General features: G+C 43.3%; 1 protein-coding gene across 6 annotated transcripts in view; it reads right to left on the bottom strand.

Annotated features, from left to right (window-relative positions):
* Positions 1–15953: 15953 nt before the first annotated feature.
* The window catches only part of BLOS2 (biogenesis of lysosome organelles complex 1 subunit-like protein), a 76046-nt gene continuing 70722 nt past the window's right edge, over positions 15954–21277 (bottom strand). For all 6 annotated transcript variants that reach the window (XM_086500512.1, XM_086500511.1, XM_086500515.1 and 3 more), the window contains 2 exons: positions 16469–16644; positions 15954–16392 (listed from right to left, as the gene is read on the bottom strand). In XM_086500512.1, coding sequence (XP_086356638.1) covers positions 16123–16392; positions 16469–16644 — 446 coding nt within the window. In that variant the 3' untranslated portion in view covers positions 15954–16122. The remainder of the gene's footprint in view (positions 16393–16468; positions 16645–21277) is intronic.

Below are 21277 nucleotides of genomic sequence, written 5' to 3'. Positions count from 1 at the left end.
AGAAGTATCATATCAAGAGTTTCTCAAAGCATCCAAGGAAGTAAATGAACCAAGGAGACCTGACAAATTAAAGTAACTAGAATTAGCTTGTAATTAGAGTGTAACTATTATAAACAACATCATGGGAAGTAATAGCTAGGTAATACTCGTAATCAATCAGCATGCTTTGAGAGAGAGAAAAAAACATATCAAAAATTTTCCTTATTCAAAACCATTGAGACGGGATATGTCAAAAAAAACAAACCCCAGGTCACATTAACGGCAATAGTAATAGATAACTGAAATTTAATCATCGAGTAGATAGTGGAAGAATCGGGTTTACGTTTCATCCTAATGATTGAACGGGCATGCAAGCAGAGCCTTGCTCATTTTTTCCATGACCAACTACAATGGCATGGCTAGGAAGGAGGCATCCCTATTTTCTTGTCACCCACAAAATGTATTGGGTTGGCATCTCTTTAGTCAATCCACACAAAGGTGTTGTGAACCAAAAATCTCTTTGGCTTTCTTGGCCCACTCAGAGTTGGAAATATGGTTGCAAGAATGCACATGAAGATGGACAAGATGAAGGAGAAGCTCAAGAGCACACAATACAGGGAGTAGTATTACTCAATGTGCCAGTACAAAGATAATGCTTTCCCTAAAATGTTGGGTGTATAACCAACCTTCAAAAGAAGGGAAAAAGGTGCCTTGGCGATCATTACTATGTTCACACACAACACTACTATTTGATTGTTATCCTTGTTTTAAGTATTACACGAGACATTTCATCACCAAATCTTGAACTTGAAATAGAAGTAGATAAAACATAATACAAAGAGTAACATAGAAAGATGTGCCCTATTTCATTATCAGAAACAATCTGGGAATGTTTAGTTTTACAAATGAGTATGGAGGGAGTGATATTCTTTTATTGCAACATCAACACATGCAAACCATTGGCTTCAAATATGATACTATTATGCTCATAGCTATGGTGTAATGAAGTGTCCTTCACTTTCTCCTACTATGTACATGTGCATGTATGCTTGTTTATGTAGGTTGGACCCAACCCATGCAAATACTCTCGGCTGAGAACACACCCGCTCTCTCCATGTTGAAATACCAATATCCTTAGTTTGGAATCAACTCCAACTCTTCAAGGACAAAGCAATTCATTGGTAATCTCCCCCCCAATGGGGATATAATGGGGTCTCCAAATTTTGGGTTTAAGTGTACAATAGTGGATACGATATTTTACAATGGATCTAGAGTCTTCGAGGTATTGTTCTTCAAGGTTGAAGACCAAATGGAGATTCTTTGTACATCTACCATCATATTACGTGGGCTAGTGGTACATGGATACCATGGCAACTTGCCAAGATTATTAAAGAGGAACTTATGATGACTTTCCTCGTTTGGGTTAGCTTTGGCGAGTTACTAGCCTTTTTGTGGCCCTACATTGGAGAGTTGTCTTCCTCACTAGGCAAACTGTTGTTTATCTCTACCATTAGCTGACCTAATAAGGATAGAGTCTACATGATGTGGGACACCAACAAGCCTATGCTAGACACCTTGGACATTGAACTATAAGGCATAGGGAGAATTATCATCTATACTATATATTAAGGAGACTGGTTTTCCAGTGCCACGTGTTGCAATTTCCTTTATCCGGCTACAGTGAGGACAGTGCGCACGCAGGGGGGGAGAGAGAAAAAGAGAGAGGCAGCCGAAGGCCGCCGGCCACACTATATACTTAAAATGGAGTGGCTTAGCAGGCAGCTGCCTACCAATGTAGACATTTGGACATTTCTCTTAGAGTTTTTCTACATTGGTCACCAATGCATATATAATCCCCTCATATCCAGGTAGCAATCATGCGGTGCCATGGTAACAAAACTGTGGTAAAGCCCCCCTCCCCCCCCCCCCCCCCCCCCCCCCCCCCCCCCCCAAAACACACACACACACTTGGTCACTTTACTTTGCCTTGGATGCGTCTTCTAAATTCACACACACTTCACTCCTGCTTTGGTCTCCATAGTATGATCTGATGGGTATATTGTTTTGTGAAGCACTCACCTTGAATAATTAACCTGTATGGTGGACTCTTGCTATGTAAACATGTACCTTGATACTATGTGCATTTTTCTTCTCTATGGCTGAAACCTCAACGGATTTCTATCTCTCTCTCCGAGGGATATGTCATGTTGATAGCCATTTTTGCAAGATGTAGAACGAGGTCGAAGCAAGGCATGACTCGTGTACAGGCTTGGGTGGTCCGGAGACCCAAGTGAATCGTGCCGGAGAGACGAGATAGCGGCAATATTCCATTGGAGGTGGACTAATGTTCAGATATGAAAAAGTCTGTGTGTCAAAAATCGATGAGGTTCGACGAAGGATTTTGTTCGAATGTCATGATGTTCCTAGCATTGGGCACCTTGGCATCGAGAGAACTTTGGCTTTGGTCAAGCAATATTTCTATTGGCCAAGAATGCGCTCTTACATAGAGAGCTATGTGAAGAGATGCGCTCAGTGTCAGGTCAATGAGGCAGAGCGCCTTAGGAAAGATGGACTGCTACATCCACTGGAAATCCCAGATTGCAAGTGGCAAAGTATTTCCAAGGACTTCTTCGTTGGTTTGCCAAATACTAGTCGAGGCAATGACGCCATTTGGATTGTGGTCGATATACTCACAAATGGAAAAGTTTATACCAACAAAGTCGACAGTAAAAAGCCATGAGTTGGCGGTCTTGTTTGTTAACCAGCTTTACAAGCTATATGGTCTGCTAGAGGTTATCGTCAGTGATTGAGATACCAAGTTCACTGGGGAATTTTGGCGAGATGTGTTAACTCGTCTTCAAACGAAGTTGAGTATGTTGTCTTCTGACCATCCTGAGTCTCGACAGACAAATCAGACATTAGAGGACATGTTGAGGGCTTACGTCTCTCACCAGTGATTTGATTGGGAAAGGTATCTTCCACAATTAGAGTTTGCCTACAGTAGCAGCAAGCATTCTGCTACTGGATTTAGTCCATTCATGTTGATGTATGGATTCAATCCTAAATCCCTGATTGCTATTGGCTTGGAGAAAGTCAAGGAACGTCAAGCTTGTGGTTTCTTGTATGACATGCAAGAAATTCTTGAATTGGCTAAGGATAGTATAAGAACGGCTCGTGATCGAGTCACCACTCATGCTAATCATAAGAGATCTCCAAGGACTCTAGATGTGGAAAAATGGGTTTATCTGAGGATACCCAAGGATTCCAAGACTATGCGAACGGGAAGGTATTATAAGCTTCGACTAGATATTGTGGTCCATTCTTAATCACAAAAAAAATCGGTCAAGTTGCCTACAAATTGGCTCTTTCTTGAATGTTAGTGTACATCCAATATTTCATGTTAGCCGCCTTAAAGAAAAACTAGGCAAGACCAACGTTGTTGTGCCTAGCGAGGAAAATGTATGGCAAGATATGCAAACTAAGGATATTCCTCAAGAACCAGAGGTAGTTTTAAATCATCATACCCATCATTTGCGCCAAAAAGGTTATGACGAGAACTTAATTAAATGGAAGGGTCAATCTGAAAGGTTCGCCACTTGGGAATCAGTTGGAGCTTTGAAAGCTCAGTATCCCCACTTCATTGATGAGGACATCAATGGTTCTTAAGGGGGGAAGTATGTTATGTCTTGCTTATAGGAGAGAGGATCTAGCCTAAACGCCGTCGAGATGGGCGTCTAGTGTCCGAGCGGACGTAGTGCGAACTCCACCAGTGTGGCCGGTCATTATAATAAAAGGAAGGCCAAGGCCTCATTGCAATTATCGACGCATTGCAATTATCGACGCCCACTTGCAGAGTGCCAATGGTTAGTCCATGAGGCTAGGAGTGCGCGAGGTCACCTCCAGGAGGGGAGGCCGGGTGGTATGGGATGCTCGGTCTTACAGGTGTACGCTTACCTTCTTGGACACAGGCCCCAACACGGGGGAGCTTCCGAATGGTGGCTATGGTCCGGTGGTTTGTCCGACGCATCTCTAGGATGTCTGTGTAGCCGAGAGATCCACTCCATGCGTTTGTTTCAGTACTCCATCACAAAGAAGGCCTCGGTCTATGCTCAAAGATTCTAGAAACGAAATTGAGAACGGTCTGTAGAGCTTCACGCTTTGGGAACAAACGAAAACAGAATTTAGAGCTCGTCTCTCGGGAATTTTCCTCTTGGGAAGGAATTGATCATCGAGTCAAAAGATTTAGAATGGAGGGGTCACTCCAATTCTTGTGTTTGTAAAAAGATTCTCCCTAACAAAGATTCTCTTTAAGGGGGAGGACAGCCCATCTTCTGGTCCCAAATACTATGTCGGTCTTCTCCCTCATCTCTTTTGAGTCAAAGATTATTTATTTTCAGCTTGTTGATGGCTCGTGTGCGCTCTCGCTTGTGACAGTGCTATCAAAGCTCAAATTCCTCACTTTCTCTGCAAAGGAGGACGATTTCGGGAAGGAACGAGAAGAACCATGACGAGCCACGGAAGCCTACCGCTGAACACGACCTTCAGTGCGAGTACGAGTTCAACTCGCGGAATTGCCATAGTTTATTTCGTTGTCAGCTACCCAAAAGGTCAAAATCAAGAAGCCGCAAGGAACAAATGCGATGGGTGTCACGAAAATACCATCGGTGGTAGCAACTCGAAGAAGGATGATGCGGAAAGAAATGTCGAAGTGCACAAGCGATCCTTGGATTAGGAGAAACGGCCTTCCAAGAGCAAGGGCCAAGAAAAAGAATTTTCTATGCTTAATGAAAGCAAGGATGTCTCTATCTCTTCTCCATCATACTCTCCTCATTGTACTACTACATCTCCTTCTCATACAATATCTAAATCTTCTCCAAAGAAGAAAAGTCCTACTACTTCCCTACATAATACTAAAGAAAAGCCCAAGTTCAAGAAGGATAACTGCAGATGAAATCGCAAGACGTGGGTTTTCAAATCCAGTGACAAGGATGTGAATTTTGACAGCTACATAAGACGGAGAGATATCTCTAAGGCATTGTCTTTCATCAGGCAGTTTGAAGTTGCTTTGCCAACAAGAACTTCACTGAAAAATCCAAGTTGCATCATGTTGGGATGAATCTCAAGGAGAAAGCGAGCAACTGTCGGTTAGCCAAGATTCAGGAAGGTACACAATCCAGAATGTGGGCTCAATTCAAAGCTGAATTTTATGAACAATTTCTTCTGCCAAACTTTGAGAAGGACATTCGGAAGGAATGAGATGTACGTAGCTTTTTGGGATGTTCCTATTATTGGAGGTTTATCCGAGGCTTTCCTCAAGTAGCAGGACCACTCCATGACCTAACAAGGAACAAGATTCCTTTCAAATGGGGATTGAGACAACAAGGTGCCTTTGATAGGCTACAATATCTATTAAGCCATGGACCTATTTTGATAGTGCTAGACTTAACGAAACCATTCAAGGTTCATTGCGATGCTTCAGGTGATTGCTTCGGTGCAGTGCTTAACCAAGAAGCCCATGCATTGGCTTATTAAAGTAGAAGGCTTAAGGTGTAGACTTGCATGCCTTCATCTACGCAAAGGAACTTATGGCTGCAATTCTCTCCTTGTCTACCTGGAAGCACTACCTTCTAGGAGCGGATTTTGTGATCAAAACCAATCATAAGAGTTTGCGGTATTTCCTTACACAATGGAAATTATCTAAGAAGCAAATGATATGGCCTAACTTTTTGTCCATGTTTCACTTCCAAATCCTTCACATAGCTCTACGTAAGAATGTGGCTACATACGTATTTTCTAGACGGCCTAAGGTGAAAGAGATTACTTATGTATCAGGGTTATCCTCATACGTCATACAATAGCATCCATATCGTATGATACGTTCCGTATGCTCCGTGCGTTGCGTCCGGTACTCATGCCGTTATTTTTTTCAAAAATTGGATCCATTAGCCAGTTTGATCAGCAGTCAACAGTTACATTTCCGAACGTTTCCGCATTGGGAGAGTGGGCATTTGGGATCCTTGGGGCATGTCACATGTGACATGATGCCATAGTCATAGTCTCTCTCTCTCTCTCTCTCTCTCTCTCTCTTTCCCACATCTCCCTTTGAGTTTTAACCTACCTCTCCCTCCATCATCCATGGGCCATGGCACATCATACATGCTCTCTCTCTCTCTCTCTCTCTCTCTCTCTCTCTCTCTCCCCCTAAAATCTATATAATTCTTGCCCATCCTTTCTTCTTCTCCATCAACTTACCACCTCCCCTATCTCCCTCAAGATCTCTCCATCACTCTCAAGCTCTCTCCATCATTCATCAAGCTCTCCATAATGACACCCTCTCTTTATGAAGCCTTCACCAAGCATTACCGATACTTTAAAAGGGTGAAGAGGAAGAAAAATGTGTGCCGTTGGTAGAGCTTCACGCTATGGGAACATATGGAAACAAAATTGAGAGCTCGTCTCTTGGGAATTTCCCGCTTGGGAAGGAATTGACCATTGAGTCGGAAGATTTAGAACGTAGGGGTCACTCCAGTTCTTGTGCTTGTAAAATAAAGATTCTCTTCAAGGGGGAGGGAGGGGGGGACCAACCCATATTTTGGTCCCAAATACTATGTCGATCTTCTCCCTCATCTCTTGAGTCAAAAGATTATTCATTTTCAGCTTGTTGATTATTTGTGTGCTCTACTGTTTGTGACAATTGAACACGATGGCCTTGGTTTTATCAAAGTTCACTGACAAACCACTGCCCTATGCAAAAGTGTGAACGTCCTTGAGATGTTGCTGCCATACCCTCTATGGAGTCTACTATAAGCACAATATCATCAGCATACAACAATCGTGATATCCAAGTGCCAGCCTAGAAAAGCCAAAGGTCAAGAAGGATAACTGCAGGTGACACTGCAAGATGAGGGTTTACAAATCCAGTGACAAGGATGTGAATTTTGACAGCTACACAAGACATAGAGACATTTCCAAGGCATTGTCTTTCATCAAGCAGTTTGAAGTTGCTTTGCCAATGAGAACTTTACTGAAAAATCCAAGTTGCATCATGTTGGGATGCATCTCAAGGAGATAGCAAGCAGCTGTTGGTTAGCCACAATCCAGAACATGGGCTCAATTCAAAGTTGAATTTTATGAACAATTTCTTCCACCAGACTTTGAGAAGGACATTCGAAAGGAATGAGATGTACGTAGCTTTCTAGGATTGTGTTCCTATTATCGAAGGTTTATCCGAGGCTTTGCTCAAGTAGCAGGACCACTCCATGACCTAACAAGGAACAAGATTCCTTTCAAATGGGGATTGAGACAACAAGGTACCTTTGATAGGCTATAGTATCTATTAAGCCATGGACCTATTTTGATAGTGCTAGACTTAAGGAAACCATTCAAGGTTCACTGCGATGCTTCAGGTGATTACACCGGCGCAATGCTTAACCGAGAAGCCCATGCATTGGCTTATGAAAGTAGAAGGCTTAAGGATGTAGACTTGCATGCCTTGATCTACGCGAAGGAACTTATGGCTCTGATTCTTGCCTTGTCTACCTGGAAGCACTACCTTCTAGCAGCGGATTTTGTGATCAAAACCGACCATGAGAGTTTGCAGTATTTCCTTACGCAACGAAAATTATCTGAGAAGCAAATGACATGGCCTAACTTTTTGTCCATGTTTCACATCCAGATCCTTCAATAGCTCGACATAAGAATGTGGCTACAGACGCATTGTCTAGACGGCCTAGGGTGAAAGCAATTACTTTTGTATCAGGGTTATCCTCGTACGTTGTCAACAGCATCCATATCGTACAGTACATTCCGTATGCTCCGTGTGTTGCGTCTCGTACTCGTGTGGTTATTTTTTTCTAAAATTGGAGCCGTTAGCCAGTTTAACCATCTGCCAATGATTGCATTTTTGAACGTTTCTGCCTTCGGAGAGTGGGCATTTGGGAGGCTTGGGGGGCATGTCACCGTGACATGATGCAATAGTCATAGTCTCTCTCTCTCTCTCTCTCTCTCTCTCTCTCTCTCTCTCTCTCTCTCTCTCTCTCTCTATAAAATCTATATAATGCTTTCCCACCCTTTCTTCTTCTTCATCAACTTACCACCTCCCCTATCTCCCTCAAGCTCTCTCCATTCATCAAGCTCTCCCTCAAGCTCCCCATCACTCTCAAGCTCTCCCTCAAGCTCTCCATAATGCCGCCCGCTCTTTATGAATCCTTCACCAAGCATTGCGGATACTTTGAAAGGGTGAAGAGTAAGAAAAATGTGTGCCATTGGTAGAGCTTCACGCTATGGGAACATAAGGGAAAAAAATTGAGAGCTCGTCTCTTGGGAATTTCCTGCTTGGGAAGGAATTGACCATTGAGTCGGAAGATTTAGAACGTAGGGGTCACTCCAGTTCTTGTGCTTGTTAAAAGAATCTCCCTAATAAAGATTATCTTTAAGGGGGGGGAGACATACCCATCTTTTGGTCCCAAATACTATGTCGATCTTCTCCCTCGTCTCTTTTGAGTCAAAAGATTATTCATTTTTAGCTTGTTGATTATTCGTTTGCGAACCTGATTGTGACAGTTGAACGCCATGGCCTCAGTTTTACCGAGGTTCACTGACAAACCACTTCCCTACGCAAAAGTGTGTACGGCCTTGAGGTGCTGTTGCATACCGTATGAGGAGTCTTCTACAAGCACAATATCATCAGCATACAAGAATCATGATATCCAAGTGCCTGCCGACTCGGCTCCTATGCCTCCTAATCAATATATAATCAAAGAGGGTCAAAGTTTGGTCAATGAGTGACCAACATTAATAGTGTGATAGTTATTTGGTAAATTGGGATCACCATACTTGAACATTGACACGATCGTGGACATACTCGAAATGTCCAGAAACCCCTCACAGAGCACTATTAAACATGAGAGCTAGTAGATCCCCTACCGTGTCTTTGGCATGTATGAAGTACTCAGCTACTAATCCATCATGGTCATGTGATCTCCTCGTACTCGACTTGTCAATGGCTTTTGTTTACCATGTATATGGGAAAGAAAGTACAAGTGGGTGGGCAATGCTATGGCGGATCGGGCATAGGGCTTGATATGGCATGGTAAATAGTGAGGTTGCATACTCCCCCCAAGTCTCCGGAGAGGTAGTAGCGACAGGTGTGGAACGCTCTTGAAGCATCCTCCAAGCCTCCCTTCAATCCTAACTCAAGAACAGTTGGTACATGTCTCTCTCAAGCAGGGCCAAGAATGCTTACGTCTTTGTAGCAACCTCTCTCCGCAACTCAGCTCTCATCTCTTTGCATTCCTCATCAAACCAACTGTTCTGGGGCATGCTCCCACAAAGTTGTCACATTGTGGGCTGGCTATGGGGGAAAGATGTCGTCATAGCCTCAATGAAGATCTGAGTTAGCTCTGCCAAAGTCCTCCATGGATCCATACTCAAAATTCTATGTCTCAGATGTGAAGACTCTACTCGTCTCTCTACACAAACTGTATCTCGGGAGCAAGTCTATAGATCCCTGAGTATGGCTACTCCATTAGTGGAACTCCATCGAAAATGATATGACTTGTAACGGGACGGCACCACGTGTCAACTGAAAAGAACAAACTAGAAAAAAAAATTAGCACTTCAAAAACAATTGAAAAGAGAGAGAGAGAGAGAGTCCACATGACACAGGACGGTAGAGTTCCACTCTCAGACGGCACTAGACCCAAACCCTGGCATCCCTTCCGGATTTCTTTATATTTCTCAACAAGATACAAGCTTTGAGAACTCTGCTCTACTTCTCCATGCGATAGACTGCCGGAGAGAGAGCCCAGTTAACAAATTTAAAGGCCCTTGGCCTATCCAAAAGCATTTACATGAAAAGCAACACATCCAAAAGCTCAGTGTTCAAAATTTGACGAAAAAAAGTAACCAACCCAAAATCCAAAATTCCATACAGCTGTTAGTGCGAAATTTGGGCATGTCCGTATAGTCTACCATGTCATCAGCTTTGCGTAGATTTGGGTTTTAGTCGGTCTTTTAAGGTTTCAGGCCCCTCGACCAAAATCTATCAGTTGGTTGGGTGAGGATTATTAATCCTGACCCTTTTTTCTTCTAGGGCCTCTTGATCGGCTTCAGTAAGTTGGACTTATTATCTCCTCTAATCCTTTAGAAAGTCTCCTTGTTGGATTGTGTTTTTATGTTTTTATACATATTGGTCCTTAAGAACAATCCTTAGTTTACTCCTTAGGTATCTACACACACACACACACATCTAGACTAGAAAATCCCTCTGGTTGCCCTTGGCGAACTTCTTTTGTTAAGGTTTAGACCCCTCGGCCGGGATTGTCACATTCGATAGTGTTAGGATCACAGAGTCCTAACCCCCTTCATCTTCAGTGGTTGACATGTCAACAATTTGTGTCATAACCCCCTCTTGAAAGAAAAGTAATCGTTCGGGATTAAACTTACAAAAACTCGATCAAGTTAGCTCAAAATCCAAGGGTCGTCCCGAGGGTCGATCCATTTTCTCATTCCGTAACAAAGCTCTTGATATTTTGGCGTAGCAATGTTAGCCATCACACCCAGACTGTGATGATCTTTATAGGGGTGTCGATTCATTAATATTACATACGCAGGCAATCTCACCCAATTCCAAAATTTTAAGGTTATCATTCACGATGCAACACATATGATTACAGATGCAATTACATGACATAGAGACATAAACTCACCGATGAACACTCCCTCTGAGTACAGAGGTCCCAAATCATGAAAATTTTAAAGGCACACATCCCCCATGAATACTCTCCCCACACTCACATGAATCCTCCCCCTAGGAAAAGCTTGACCCATGAGATTTTCAGACATCTTTAATCACGTTCTTCTCTTCAATACTCCTCCCAAAGCAATGTTCAAGCCATGAGTTGATCACATAATTTCAATCACAATTTTCTCTTGAACACTCCTCCCCCAGACGAAGGTCCCAACCATGAGTGATCCAAAGGTTTTCCCAAAATCATTAAAACCAGAATCAAGCAAAGTCAATCGGCACCAAGACAAGTTCAAAACAGATAAACTCCATTTCAAACGAGTTTCAATTTAAATAGATAAACTCTATTTCAAGTTCAAAAAGATAAACTCCATTTCAAACTAAGTTCAACAATATCTAAAGACAAAGCAAACTTAAAAGTATTCTAGGTAGATCTCGATCAATCGAACTCGAAAGACGATTGGCTTTCCATCTTGCCACAAAGGTATAATTTGGTTCCTTTCATAAGTTTGTAGCCGATTGCAACGTATTCCATAAACTCTTTCGTAACAAAAACTTGCTTGGACAAATAGTATTTCTATAGCCGTGTGATGGTAGTCCAATGATATAGCGTTCGCACTCATCCTCCAAGGGTATCAACTTGAAGAGACACGTGAAGATAGATGTGGAGGAATTTCCTATTGTAGGCTATCATAGAACCGTGGCAAGCATTTTCATGTTACCCCACTTTGCAAAAAGCTGCACTTCAAAAGAGGTCATGTAACTTCGGGCAAATAATTTTCTTGAATGCTTGCCTAGTCCTTGGAGTGTGTGGCTTGGATATAGCTAGTCTTTGAGGAAAAAAGTGGCTCGAGAGATATTGAATTCTTAAGTGTAGTTCCCCAGGGCATAGATGTTATCAAACTCCTACAAGAACTGTAAAGTTTTGGTGCCATGTTACTTTGTTTGTTCTTGAATGGATTGGTATGCTTTTAGAAAAGCACACGCCTAAAGCTTTCATACCACTGTAGCACGACGGCACCACGTGCCAACTAAAAAGAACAAACTGAAACAAACTTTTAGCACATCAAAACAATTGAACAGAAAGAGAGAGAGAGGATCCTCACGAGACACAAAGTGGCACACTCGTGCCTCTTGCGATATTTCTTTATAATGCAACAAGTCCTTGAAACTCTGCTCTTCTTCTCCACGCGGTAGAATGCCAAAGAGAGAGCCCATATAACATATTTGAAGGCCCTTGGCCTATCCAAAAGCAACAGCTCAGTGTCCAAAATCTGACACCAAAAAGTAGCCAACACAAAATCCAGAATTTCGTCGAGCTACCATCGCAAAATCCGGGCATATTTGTACAATTTGCCACATCATCAGTTTTGGGTAGATTTGGGTTCTCGTTGATCTAAGGTTTTAGGCCCCTTGGCCAAAATTCGTTCATTTGGATGGGTTAGGATTATTATCCTAAACCCTTTTGTCTTTTAGGCCCTTTAGTAATTTGGTAAGAACTTCTACTTCTATTGTTAGGGTTTGGGCCACCATGTCAGGATCTCCAGGTTGGCCAAGGTTAGGATCAAGGGGTCCTAACCCCCTTTCGTGGTTGACACGTCATCAGTTTGTGACATATCCCCCTCTCGAAAGAAGAGTAATAGTCCGGAACTAGACCTGTAAAAACTTAATCAAGTTAGGTCAAAAATCTCAGGGTCAATCAGTTTTCGCATTCCATATCGGAGCTCTTAATATTCTCGCGTAGCAACGTTAGCCATCACACCCAAATGTACCAATTGAAAAGAACAGATTGGAACAAACTTTTAGCACTTCAAAACAATTGAAGAGAGAGAGAGAGAGAGAGAGAGAGAGAGAGAGAGAGAGAGAGAGAGAGAGAGAATCCACACGATACATGGAGTGGCAAAGTTCCACTCCCAGACGGCATTGGCCCCAAACCCTGGCGCCCCTTTCCGTGTTTCTTTATATTGCTCAAGCTCTGGGAACTCTGCTTTGCTTCTCCACGCAATATAATGCTAGAGAGAGAGCCCACATAACATAATTAAAGGCCCTTGGCTTATCCAAAAGCATCTCAATTGAAAAGCAACACATCCAAATGCTCAGTGACACCACAAAGCATCCATTGTAATATCCGAAATTCCATACATTTGTCAACGCGAAATTTGGGCATGCCCTTACAATCTTCCATGCCATTAGCTTTGCGTAGATTTGGATTCTCGTTGATCTTTTAAGATTTTAGGCTCCTCGACGGGAGTCTGTGAGTGTTAGGAAATAAGACGTAGCTAAATAGATAATTGAGTAGATTACTTAATGGAGAGAGACAGATTTATATACATGAGATTATAGAGTAGAGAGAGAGAGAGAGAGTACACACGATATACGTGGTTCACCCAATGTGGGCTACGTCCACGGGAAAGCAACCACTCAATGGCTTTAGTACTTCAAAACAAGAAGTAGTTTACAAAGGGATTATACCCTTAATGGAGCTCCCGCCTTGCTTCACTCTCACCACCTCACACTCACCTTGTTGCATCGACTTCACACTATGAAATGTGTGTAGAAATGGCCTCCTTTTATAGGCCAAAAGGGTTGCCCTCTCTTATGAGAGACCCTACAATCCGCCCATGTGTGGCCGCCCTTGAGAAGACAAGTCCGCTTTTGAATTCGGCCACCGGCCATTGACTTCCGACCACCGGCCAACTGACCGGTTGTTTTCCGACCACTTTCCGGTCATAATATTCCGACGAAAAAAAAATCTCGGAGGCCTCCGCCCCCGAGGCCTTTAAAGTTGCCCCTGATTCTTGTCCGTGAAAATTTTGGTTTCCGGTGAGTGATTTTCCTTCACGCACGATGGCTTCTCCTCATAATGGGGGCCTTACAAATGTGCACTTTTACCACAAAAAATTACAAGGGTAAATCAAGCTCCATACTTAACAGTGAGTTGGTTGAGTTAGGATTATTAATCATAAGCCCTTTTGTCTTTTAGGCCCCTCGACTGACTTCAATAAGTTAGTAAGAACTTCTTCTGCTTCTTCTGTTAGGGTTTAGGCCCCTCGGCCCGAATCTGCAGGATGGCTAGGGTTAGGATCAGGGATAGGACAAGGCTCCATTGTGAGATCGTGAATACATGGGGTGAATCCTATTTGAGCTTAACACATAATCTATCGTGCTAGCTCCTCGTTTATGAGGAAAGCAAGTAAAACTGCTAGATGTCATATATCTCCCCAAGCCATTTAGAATGGCTCTCCCCATCTCCAGTAGATATCTCCCATACTTTATGTACTCCTTGTTTTGTGAGTTGCGACTAAGTCTAAGCTTTGTAGTATCTATCTCTATCAGCCTCTTCTCAATCGTGTCAAAAGAGGAAAATTGCCTCTAGGTTGCAAAGTCTCCCAGTAGGATGATATCCATATCCCTAGAGAGCTTCCATATGTCCTCATCAAGAATCATGGAAGGTGACTGTTTCTTGGGTGATGTATAGGGAGATGTGCTGGAAACAAAATAACATATTGCAATGTACAATAGTCTATCCGTCTCTGCTCCCACCTTGACCCTGTTCATCCCTTCATACAATATGAATGAAGGACTGCAACTCCTCCTTGTACAATACTGCTACACCTCCAAATCCTCATCCTAATCTCACCTCCAGTAGACTCCCAACAGTATCCTGTCACCTTCGGTAGGGTGCTAACCAATGCCTGGTGTCTCTGAATAGAAGATGACGTCTCTTTGTTCAAAGCTGTCTTCAAGGCACCTACATCAAGCTTCGGTGATCCATTACAGTTCAAGGCTGCTGACTTTAGGCTGGTCCCATGCGTCTCGCACAGTCATGTGGAGCATCTCTCCAAGATCACACCTCTCCTCCCTCAGTAGAAAGCAATTTCCCTTTCTCTCTGGTTGCTTTGATCTCCGGCATTTTCTCTTGCATGTGTGTTATCTATGCTAGGGTGAGATCATCAGCCTGGAAAATCCCAATCTACTCGAGTGTTGGTCTTTTCTTCATAAACTCCTTTTTAGCTCTCCCATCATTCACTTTTTTTTCCTATCTCCAAGCCCTGTGTGCATAGGTTCAGAATGCTTATTTGTTTCAGGAGTTCAATACCTTCTTCCACATTGTTGGTGTCCTTGAGACCTGTGACACAAATATGAAGAGCTCTCATCTTCCTCTTTTGCTCCTCCTCCAAGGTCAAGTTAATCATTGTGGTGGATGGGGGTGTGGTAGTAGACATTCCATCTTTTCCTTTATGTGCGACCTTGATCCACTTCTCCACTTCATCAATCTTCTTTTGCATTTTGAAGAGGATATCCGCCCATGACGAGGCTTCCCGCGTTTTCCACTGCTCCTCTTCCTAGAGTGTTCTCATTGTTGTTACTCAGCTCCTCTGTCAATGAGGGCTGGGTTTCCCCATCCTTCTCCGACTTGCTTTTATAGTCTTCGAGTTCACCATTGGACCTTCAATCACAGCATCCTTTTTACTCATCAACTTTTCCACTTTGGATTTCCATGCTTCAAAAGTGAAAGTTGTCTCATCTAACTTTTTTTGTAACAATGTCTTGGTAGCAATGACCTCGGCTTTCATAGCATTTCGCACTTCCTCTTTGGGTGTATTATTTAGTTCAGTTTTGTAGGCTTGCATGGCAGCAGATACTTCTCTTTCAAAGTTGCTCTCAGAAAATTCAGCTCAGCTCTAATCATCATTTGTACCTTCTCATATATGTGCTCATCTTTGGTCTTGGACACCTTCACTACCCTCCGCGGGGATGGTAAGCTTTCCCTCAGCCTCTATCATCGGAAAGTTTTCTCTGCCTTTGGTGGAGTCTTGAAAAGGCCGCCTTCTCCGTGCTCTGTTGATTCATCCATTTAGATAGAGGGAAAGTGGCCTGCAAGTAGGGGGTGTGCTTCAAACAAGCCCTCTGCTTCCTCTGAAAAAAACCCTGCTAGTATGAAAAAGCTCAACTCCTGAGAGAGAGAGAGAGAGAGAGAGAGAGAGAGACTCATTGCTTACTGATGAGACCAGAAGTTACAACCATATGAGGGAAAAACATAATAAGAAAAAACCCTAGATCCTAAAGTAAAACTGCTTACCAACAAGGGTAATGGGTAACTAGGATAGAGCCTAAGTGATACAAATGGCAGTAACATGGATACATCAATGGGGATTTGGGAGGGGGGGGGGGGGGGGTTAAGAGAGAGATCTTATTTGTAAAAAATTGATGAGACACTCACCACTTATGACAAACAAATGATGCTGAAACTGCATTTAACAGCCATCCAGCTTCCCTTGCTTTAATGTTTCCATGGTTCAGACAACACTACAGGCCTACTAGTATATGTACACATAGAGTCAATAAACTCACGTGCATTCAAGCCTATCCTAATGATCTGAAAGAGAATGCACTTAGTCTATCAGCCCTTCAGCATAAGCCCGTCGAAGCTTGGATTCTATGGCACTAGTGTGATTATTTAAAAAAGATACAGCACCCTCAAGCTCTGAAACTTCGTGTTCAATCTCATCAATCTGTTGATTAAACTGTTGGAAACTATCATTTTTCAACTTAAGGCGCTCCACAAAAACTCGAAGGCCAGCTGCAAAATCACCAAATTCATTGTACTCCTCTGCTGTTCGCAAGTTCATCCTTTCAAGAAGCTCCAATGACTCTGTGTCACACTGCATTGCAAAGGACATCTTTCAAAAAGACTACAATACATTCCTTAGGCCAAAAAGCGTTCTTTCATATACAAACCTGAAGTTGAGACTGCACAATATTAGCCACATTTACAAAAAGCGAGCTAAAAGCTGCCGCAAGAGGATCTTTATGAGGTTCCACCTCTGAATCTTTTCCTCGCCATTTTAATTCCTGCGGCTCACCGTTAATACCCCTTGAAGTGGACTTTTGTTGAGATGATTCCCCTGACATGTCTGCACCTCAGATCAATGTACACCCAATCACCAAAAGCATCCACAAAATTCAAGCTCTTAACACTTCTTGCTCCGACTTTTATATCTCAGAAAAGGACACTTGAGTACTCTATGCTTAGAAATTGATTGAACACAAAATGGAGCTCTTGCTGCAAATCGTGTGCACAATTGAGTGACAACAAACCGACACAAAATACTATGGCATTACAGAGAACAATTACTCCGGTAAGGAGTAGGACCGCGGAGGATAATGAAAGCTTACGTACAAAAGTAAAAAGTTGGGAATGGGCAGCACACATCCTTTGAAACGAACCTCATAAGCTGTGGCAATGAAACTTTGAAGGAACACAAAACCAGTAAAAACGGAAGGCCAAAAATTATACAGATTCCTATCAAGCGGGCTTTAAGGGACGCTCCTTATGTGCAAGCCTGCAGACCAACTAGGGAAGGTAAGAACTCCTTCCCAGAACCAATCCTACAGATGTGTACCTCTGCTGGTAGAATATCTACCAAGCACCATGCCCAATTAAAGTCAACAAGGCAGACCCTGAAACCACCTATGTAAGCCTCTCCTCCAACATACCCATCTGCAAGCCTTTGATTGACCAATTTACTCTCTTTCATATATAAGGTGTCACATAGCCTGTAGCAGCTGTGACAAGGTTGACTGCACTCCGGCCAAAGAGCCTAGAGAGCGAGATTCAAGGGTGAGACCGCCCGGCCGCAGTGCCGGGGCGGCCAGACCAATGTGGACGGCAAGCTACACACATATATAAGGTCTAGGACGGAGGGGCAAGCCTGATTCTCTCAATGGCTGGGTGGAGAGCTGACAACCTATCCCTCCTAGGCAGGTAAGCCCATAGTGGTGTTTCGGTATTCTAACATTGATATCAAAGCCCTGGGTTGGAGTCTGGACCATCGTGCGTGAACAGGCCCACATGAGCCTTAAACTAGCTTTTGATTGGATTAAGGTGGGTTGAGAGGATAAGGAGAATCTGTTGCTACGAGGAAGACAACAAAGCAAGCTATGGAGAAGTGAAGCTCTCTCTCTCTCTCTAGCACACGCACGCACACACACACTCTACTCTCCACCCCTCACAACCGTTCTCTCTCTCTCTCTCTCTCTCTCTCTCTCTCTCTCTCTCTCTCTCTCTCTCTCTCTCTCTCTCTCAGCGCTCGCCCCCCGTTCAATTTCCACCGGCGGGTACTCCCGCCTCCGCTGGGTGGGCCCTCTCCCTTGTGTATGGGCCGCTACCACTAACCGCACTCAGCTAATTTATCTCCTTTTCAAGAGCTTGGTCAAACTCTTCTTGCGAGTACAGTTTCTTTTCTGTACTTGGCTTTGCTTTCTGCTGCATTGCTGACTTAAGAGGTGCATAGACAGCCTCTTGCCATTGTGAGTGAACCTCGTCAAGGGAATAATTCTTCAAGGCTTCAAATACTTCGGGTTCTAGAAGTACTTGATCAATTTTTCCACACGTGTCAACCTGCAGTTCACGTCAGTAGTCTATCTTGTCAAGATCCCCCGCCCAAAATTTGCCATGCTCTCCCAAATCATCGGAGGAAGCCTTGCTTCTATTGGAATCTCCATTAATTTCTTTTGATACCCACGCTCGGATTCGGAGTTTCTTCATCTCCCCGCAAACGATTAGTCAAAGGGGTATCATCTCTGTCGGATTCACTACTAGAACCCATGAGTGTTGCAGAAAGGATCGGATCCTCCGTAAGGAAAATGTTCTGACCTTTTGAACCATTGTTACATGCTTGAACACTCTAAGCCAAAAATCAATAGCAACACACAAACAAAAACTGCGAACAACTAAACTGAACTTGAAGAGAGAGAGAGAGAGAGAGAGAGAGAGAGAGAGAGAGAGATCATAGATAGATAGATTGAATTATCGTCCACGGAGGTCAGATATGACCTATGGGACCGAACAAAAAAGCATTACAACAGATTCTGCAAAAATGTGTGGGGTTGCGGGATACATCTCAGTTAAGGATTGAGGGTCCATAAAAAAGAGAGGGCGGGGGGGGGGGGGGGGGGGGGGGGAGATAGGATGAACAAAAACAAAAACCTATGAGGAGAGAGGTGAGGGGGAAGCCGGTTTGAGAGTTCGAAACTCTTCAATAATGGCTTTACCTCCGCGATAGACTGACCATTTCCCTGCTGTGCGCGCTTCTCGCATTTTTTGGAGTTCTGTCTTCTTTTGCTTGAGTTGAGCGGGTGTGAGATCTTCCGCAAACCATATTTTGGTATCATTAAGAAGCCTTGATTGTTCAAGGAGTTTGCTTCGGTCCGCCTTGGTTTTGAAGGTGAGGATGGCATGATTGGTACGATGCTCGTGTGCAAGAGAACTAATTGATGTTGGATCCCATTGGACCATGTGGATTACAGATTGGATGCGGGTAAAGGACTCATGATTGAGGTCCCCTTCCCCTTTCCAATCGTTTGGAAGACCGCCAATGTGAACATTGAGGGCGATAACCTCTTGCTGTTGGTGTTCGCGTAGCGCCGATGCCACTCGATCTTCAACCTTGCGAGAGATGATCTCTTGTACTTGGTTTTTAACCTCCTTTGTGAGGAGAGAGAGAGAGAGAGAGAGAGAGAGAGAGAGAGAGAGAAGGAGGAAATCCGTACATGGCAATCAACGTAGTTTACGGAAATCTTAAATCAACCCTTCCACTTTTGTCTTTTTGGATTAAGGCTCCTCGGCTAGTGCTCTTCAAGTTGGTAGGGGTTAGGTTTTTAAAACCCTAACCTCCTAGGCCTCCTAGGCCATACTTCTCAGCCAATCTTTTTAGATTCGGCATGCCACGTCACAAACTTGTGACAGCACAACTCGACAACTCGTTGCCAAGAACTTCTCTTAGAGACATGGCGTGGACTACACGAGACCTTCGCACCAATTGCGACGATGGCAACCATTCGGACAATGTTTGCCCTTGCTCTCTTTCTTGAGAGTCCGTGTTTCAGATGGATGTCGACTCAGCTTTCCTCAACGACTTACACCTAGCCTTTGTTCATCTGGACATGCTACCTTCAAAGACTTCTCCACGAGCATCAGACATTGAGACAGCTCTTGCAATTTGAGATTCTTGGAGTTGGATCCTGGACCACGGCACATGACATCTTTGGAGGATCTATTATCCAACTTGCAATGACACTGTGGTTTCATTTTTATCAACAACAAACCGGAGATTCCTGTTCACAGCAAGGGTACCATGGAGTTGATTCCAGATAGGGTATGCATACGTCCAAGGTTCATTATGCTCCAAAGGTGAATTTCCATCTCATGTAAGTGCATGATGTCTGCAAGTTAGGCATGGAAGAGGTCTCCATGGCGGATGCAATGTCCATACAAGATCTAGACTTTCACAAGGAGGTCAGAGGGGGCACAATGGAGCAAGGTCTCTACAGGCTCCAAGATCTTTGTTCACTTACTAGTTCTCCTACTGTCACAAGTTGGTAACGTGGTAACAACAGAGATTTACGGTTTTCATAAACCTAACCCTTACCCTCCCAACTTAAAAGATCACCGGCCGAGGGGCCTAAACCCTTGAAATAAAAGCAACGTGAGCTGATGACGTGGCAAGCCGTATGAACATCGCGGAATGCAAAGGCTTGCTAACGTGGCAATGTATGGAAATCCCGAAAAACGCACTTGTGCCAAAAGGATGATCAAGTACTCGAAGGACCCAAAGTATGCAAAGTATCTGAAGAATCAACCACTTGACGAGGTTCACTCATACCAATCGAGCCTTGCATACATGCAGCAATTCGACTTCGCTTTTTCTGGAGGTCATTTCTTGGAAGTTTCCAAGGCATGAAAGGCGACATCTTTTCTCAACACTAGGACTATGTGAACACAAGCCACTTCTGTGGGTATAAGAAACGTTTTTGTAAATTCTTGTTCTCATAAGCCATAGAAAACCTCACCAAAAGATTTTAAAGATTTGTTCTCAAAGCATGTAAGGAGTTGAAAAAAATATATACATAAAAATTTTCATATTAAATTACTATTTTTCAAGAGCTATCTTTTAGGAACAATCGAACAAAAATTGCTCAAAAAATTTCATATCCCATGTAGACTCCTTAAAAACCTTCAAAGCACATTGAAACTTTTTTGAAAAATACATGGACGTGTATACAATGAAAATCTATGCATGTACTATTTTTAGAAAAAAGATTGTCGACTAATTTTACGCGTCAAAAACGTGTATGTTGTCATATTTTAAGCCATTTTTGCGGCTTTTTACTACTTTTTAGGGGGGGGGAAGTATTTTGCACTTTTTTGGGGTAAATGGTAAACCTAGAGTTAAAGGTAATGCACAGGCTTGGTGGTCAACCCTATTGTTACACAACAAAAGTCACAAACCATTCAAAGGCTTATGGCACACGCCAAGGAAGGCTTTGGTATGCATTCCAACTCTTTGACCTATCCCTCAAATAAGCCAATGCTCATCTCAACAAGGAAGGATTCTTTCGACGACAAAGAAGAAGGGCAAGCAACAGAAGAAGAAACACACCGGCCTGAAATTATCCGTAGAGCAACGTGCAGAGTACCATCAAGAGGGCAAGTATTACAGTTGTGGGAAACAAGGACACATCCTTGCGAAGTGTCCAAAGAAAGCA

The sequence above is a fragment of the Adiantum capillus-veneris genome, chromosome 25, assembly GCF_014529385.1.
Source record: "Adiantum capillus-veneris isolate H3 chromosome 25, ASM1452938v2, whole genome shotgun sequence".
NCBI classification, from domain to species: Eukaryota; Viridiplantae; Streptophyta; class Polypodiopsida; order Polypodiales; family Pteridaceae; genus Adiantum; species Adiantum capillus-veneris.
The sequence above is the reverse complement of the archived record's forward strand: the minus strand, read 5'-3'. Positions and strand labels throughout refer to the sequence as shown.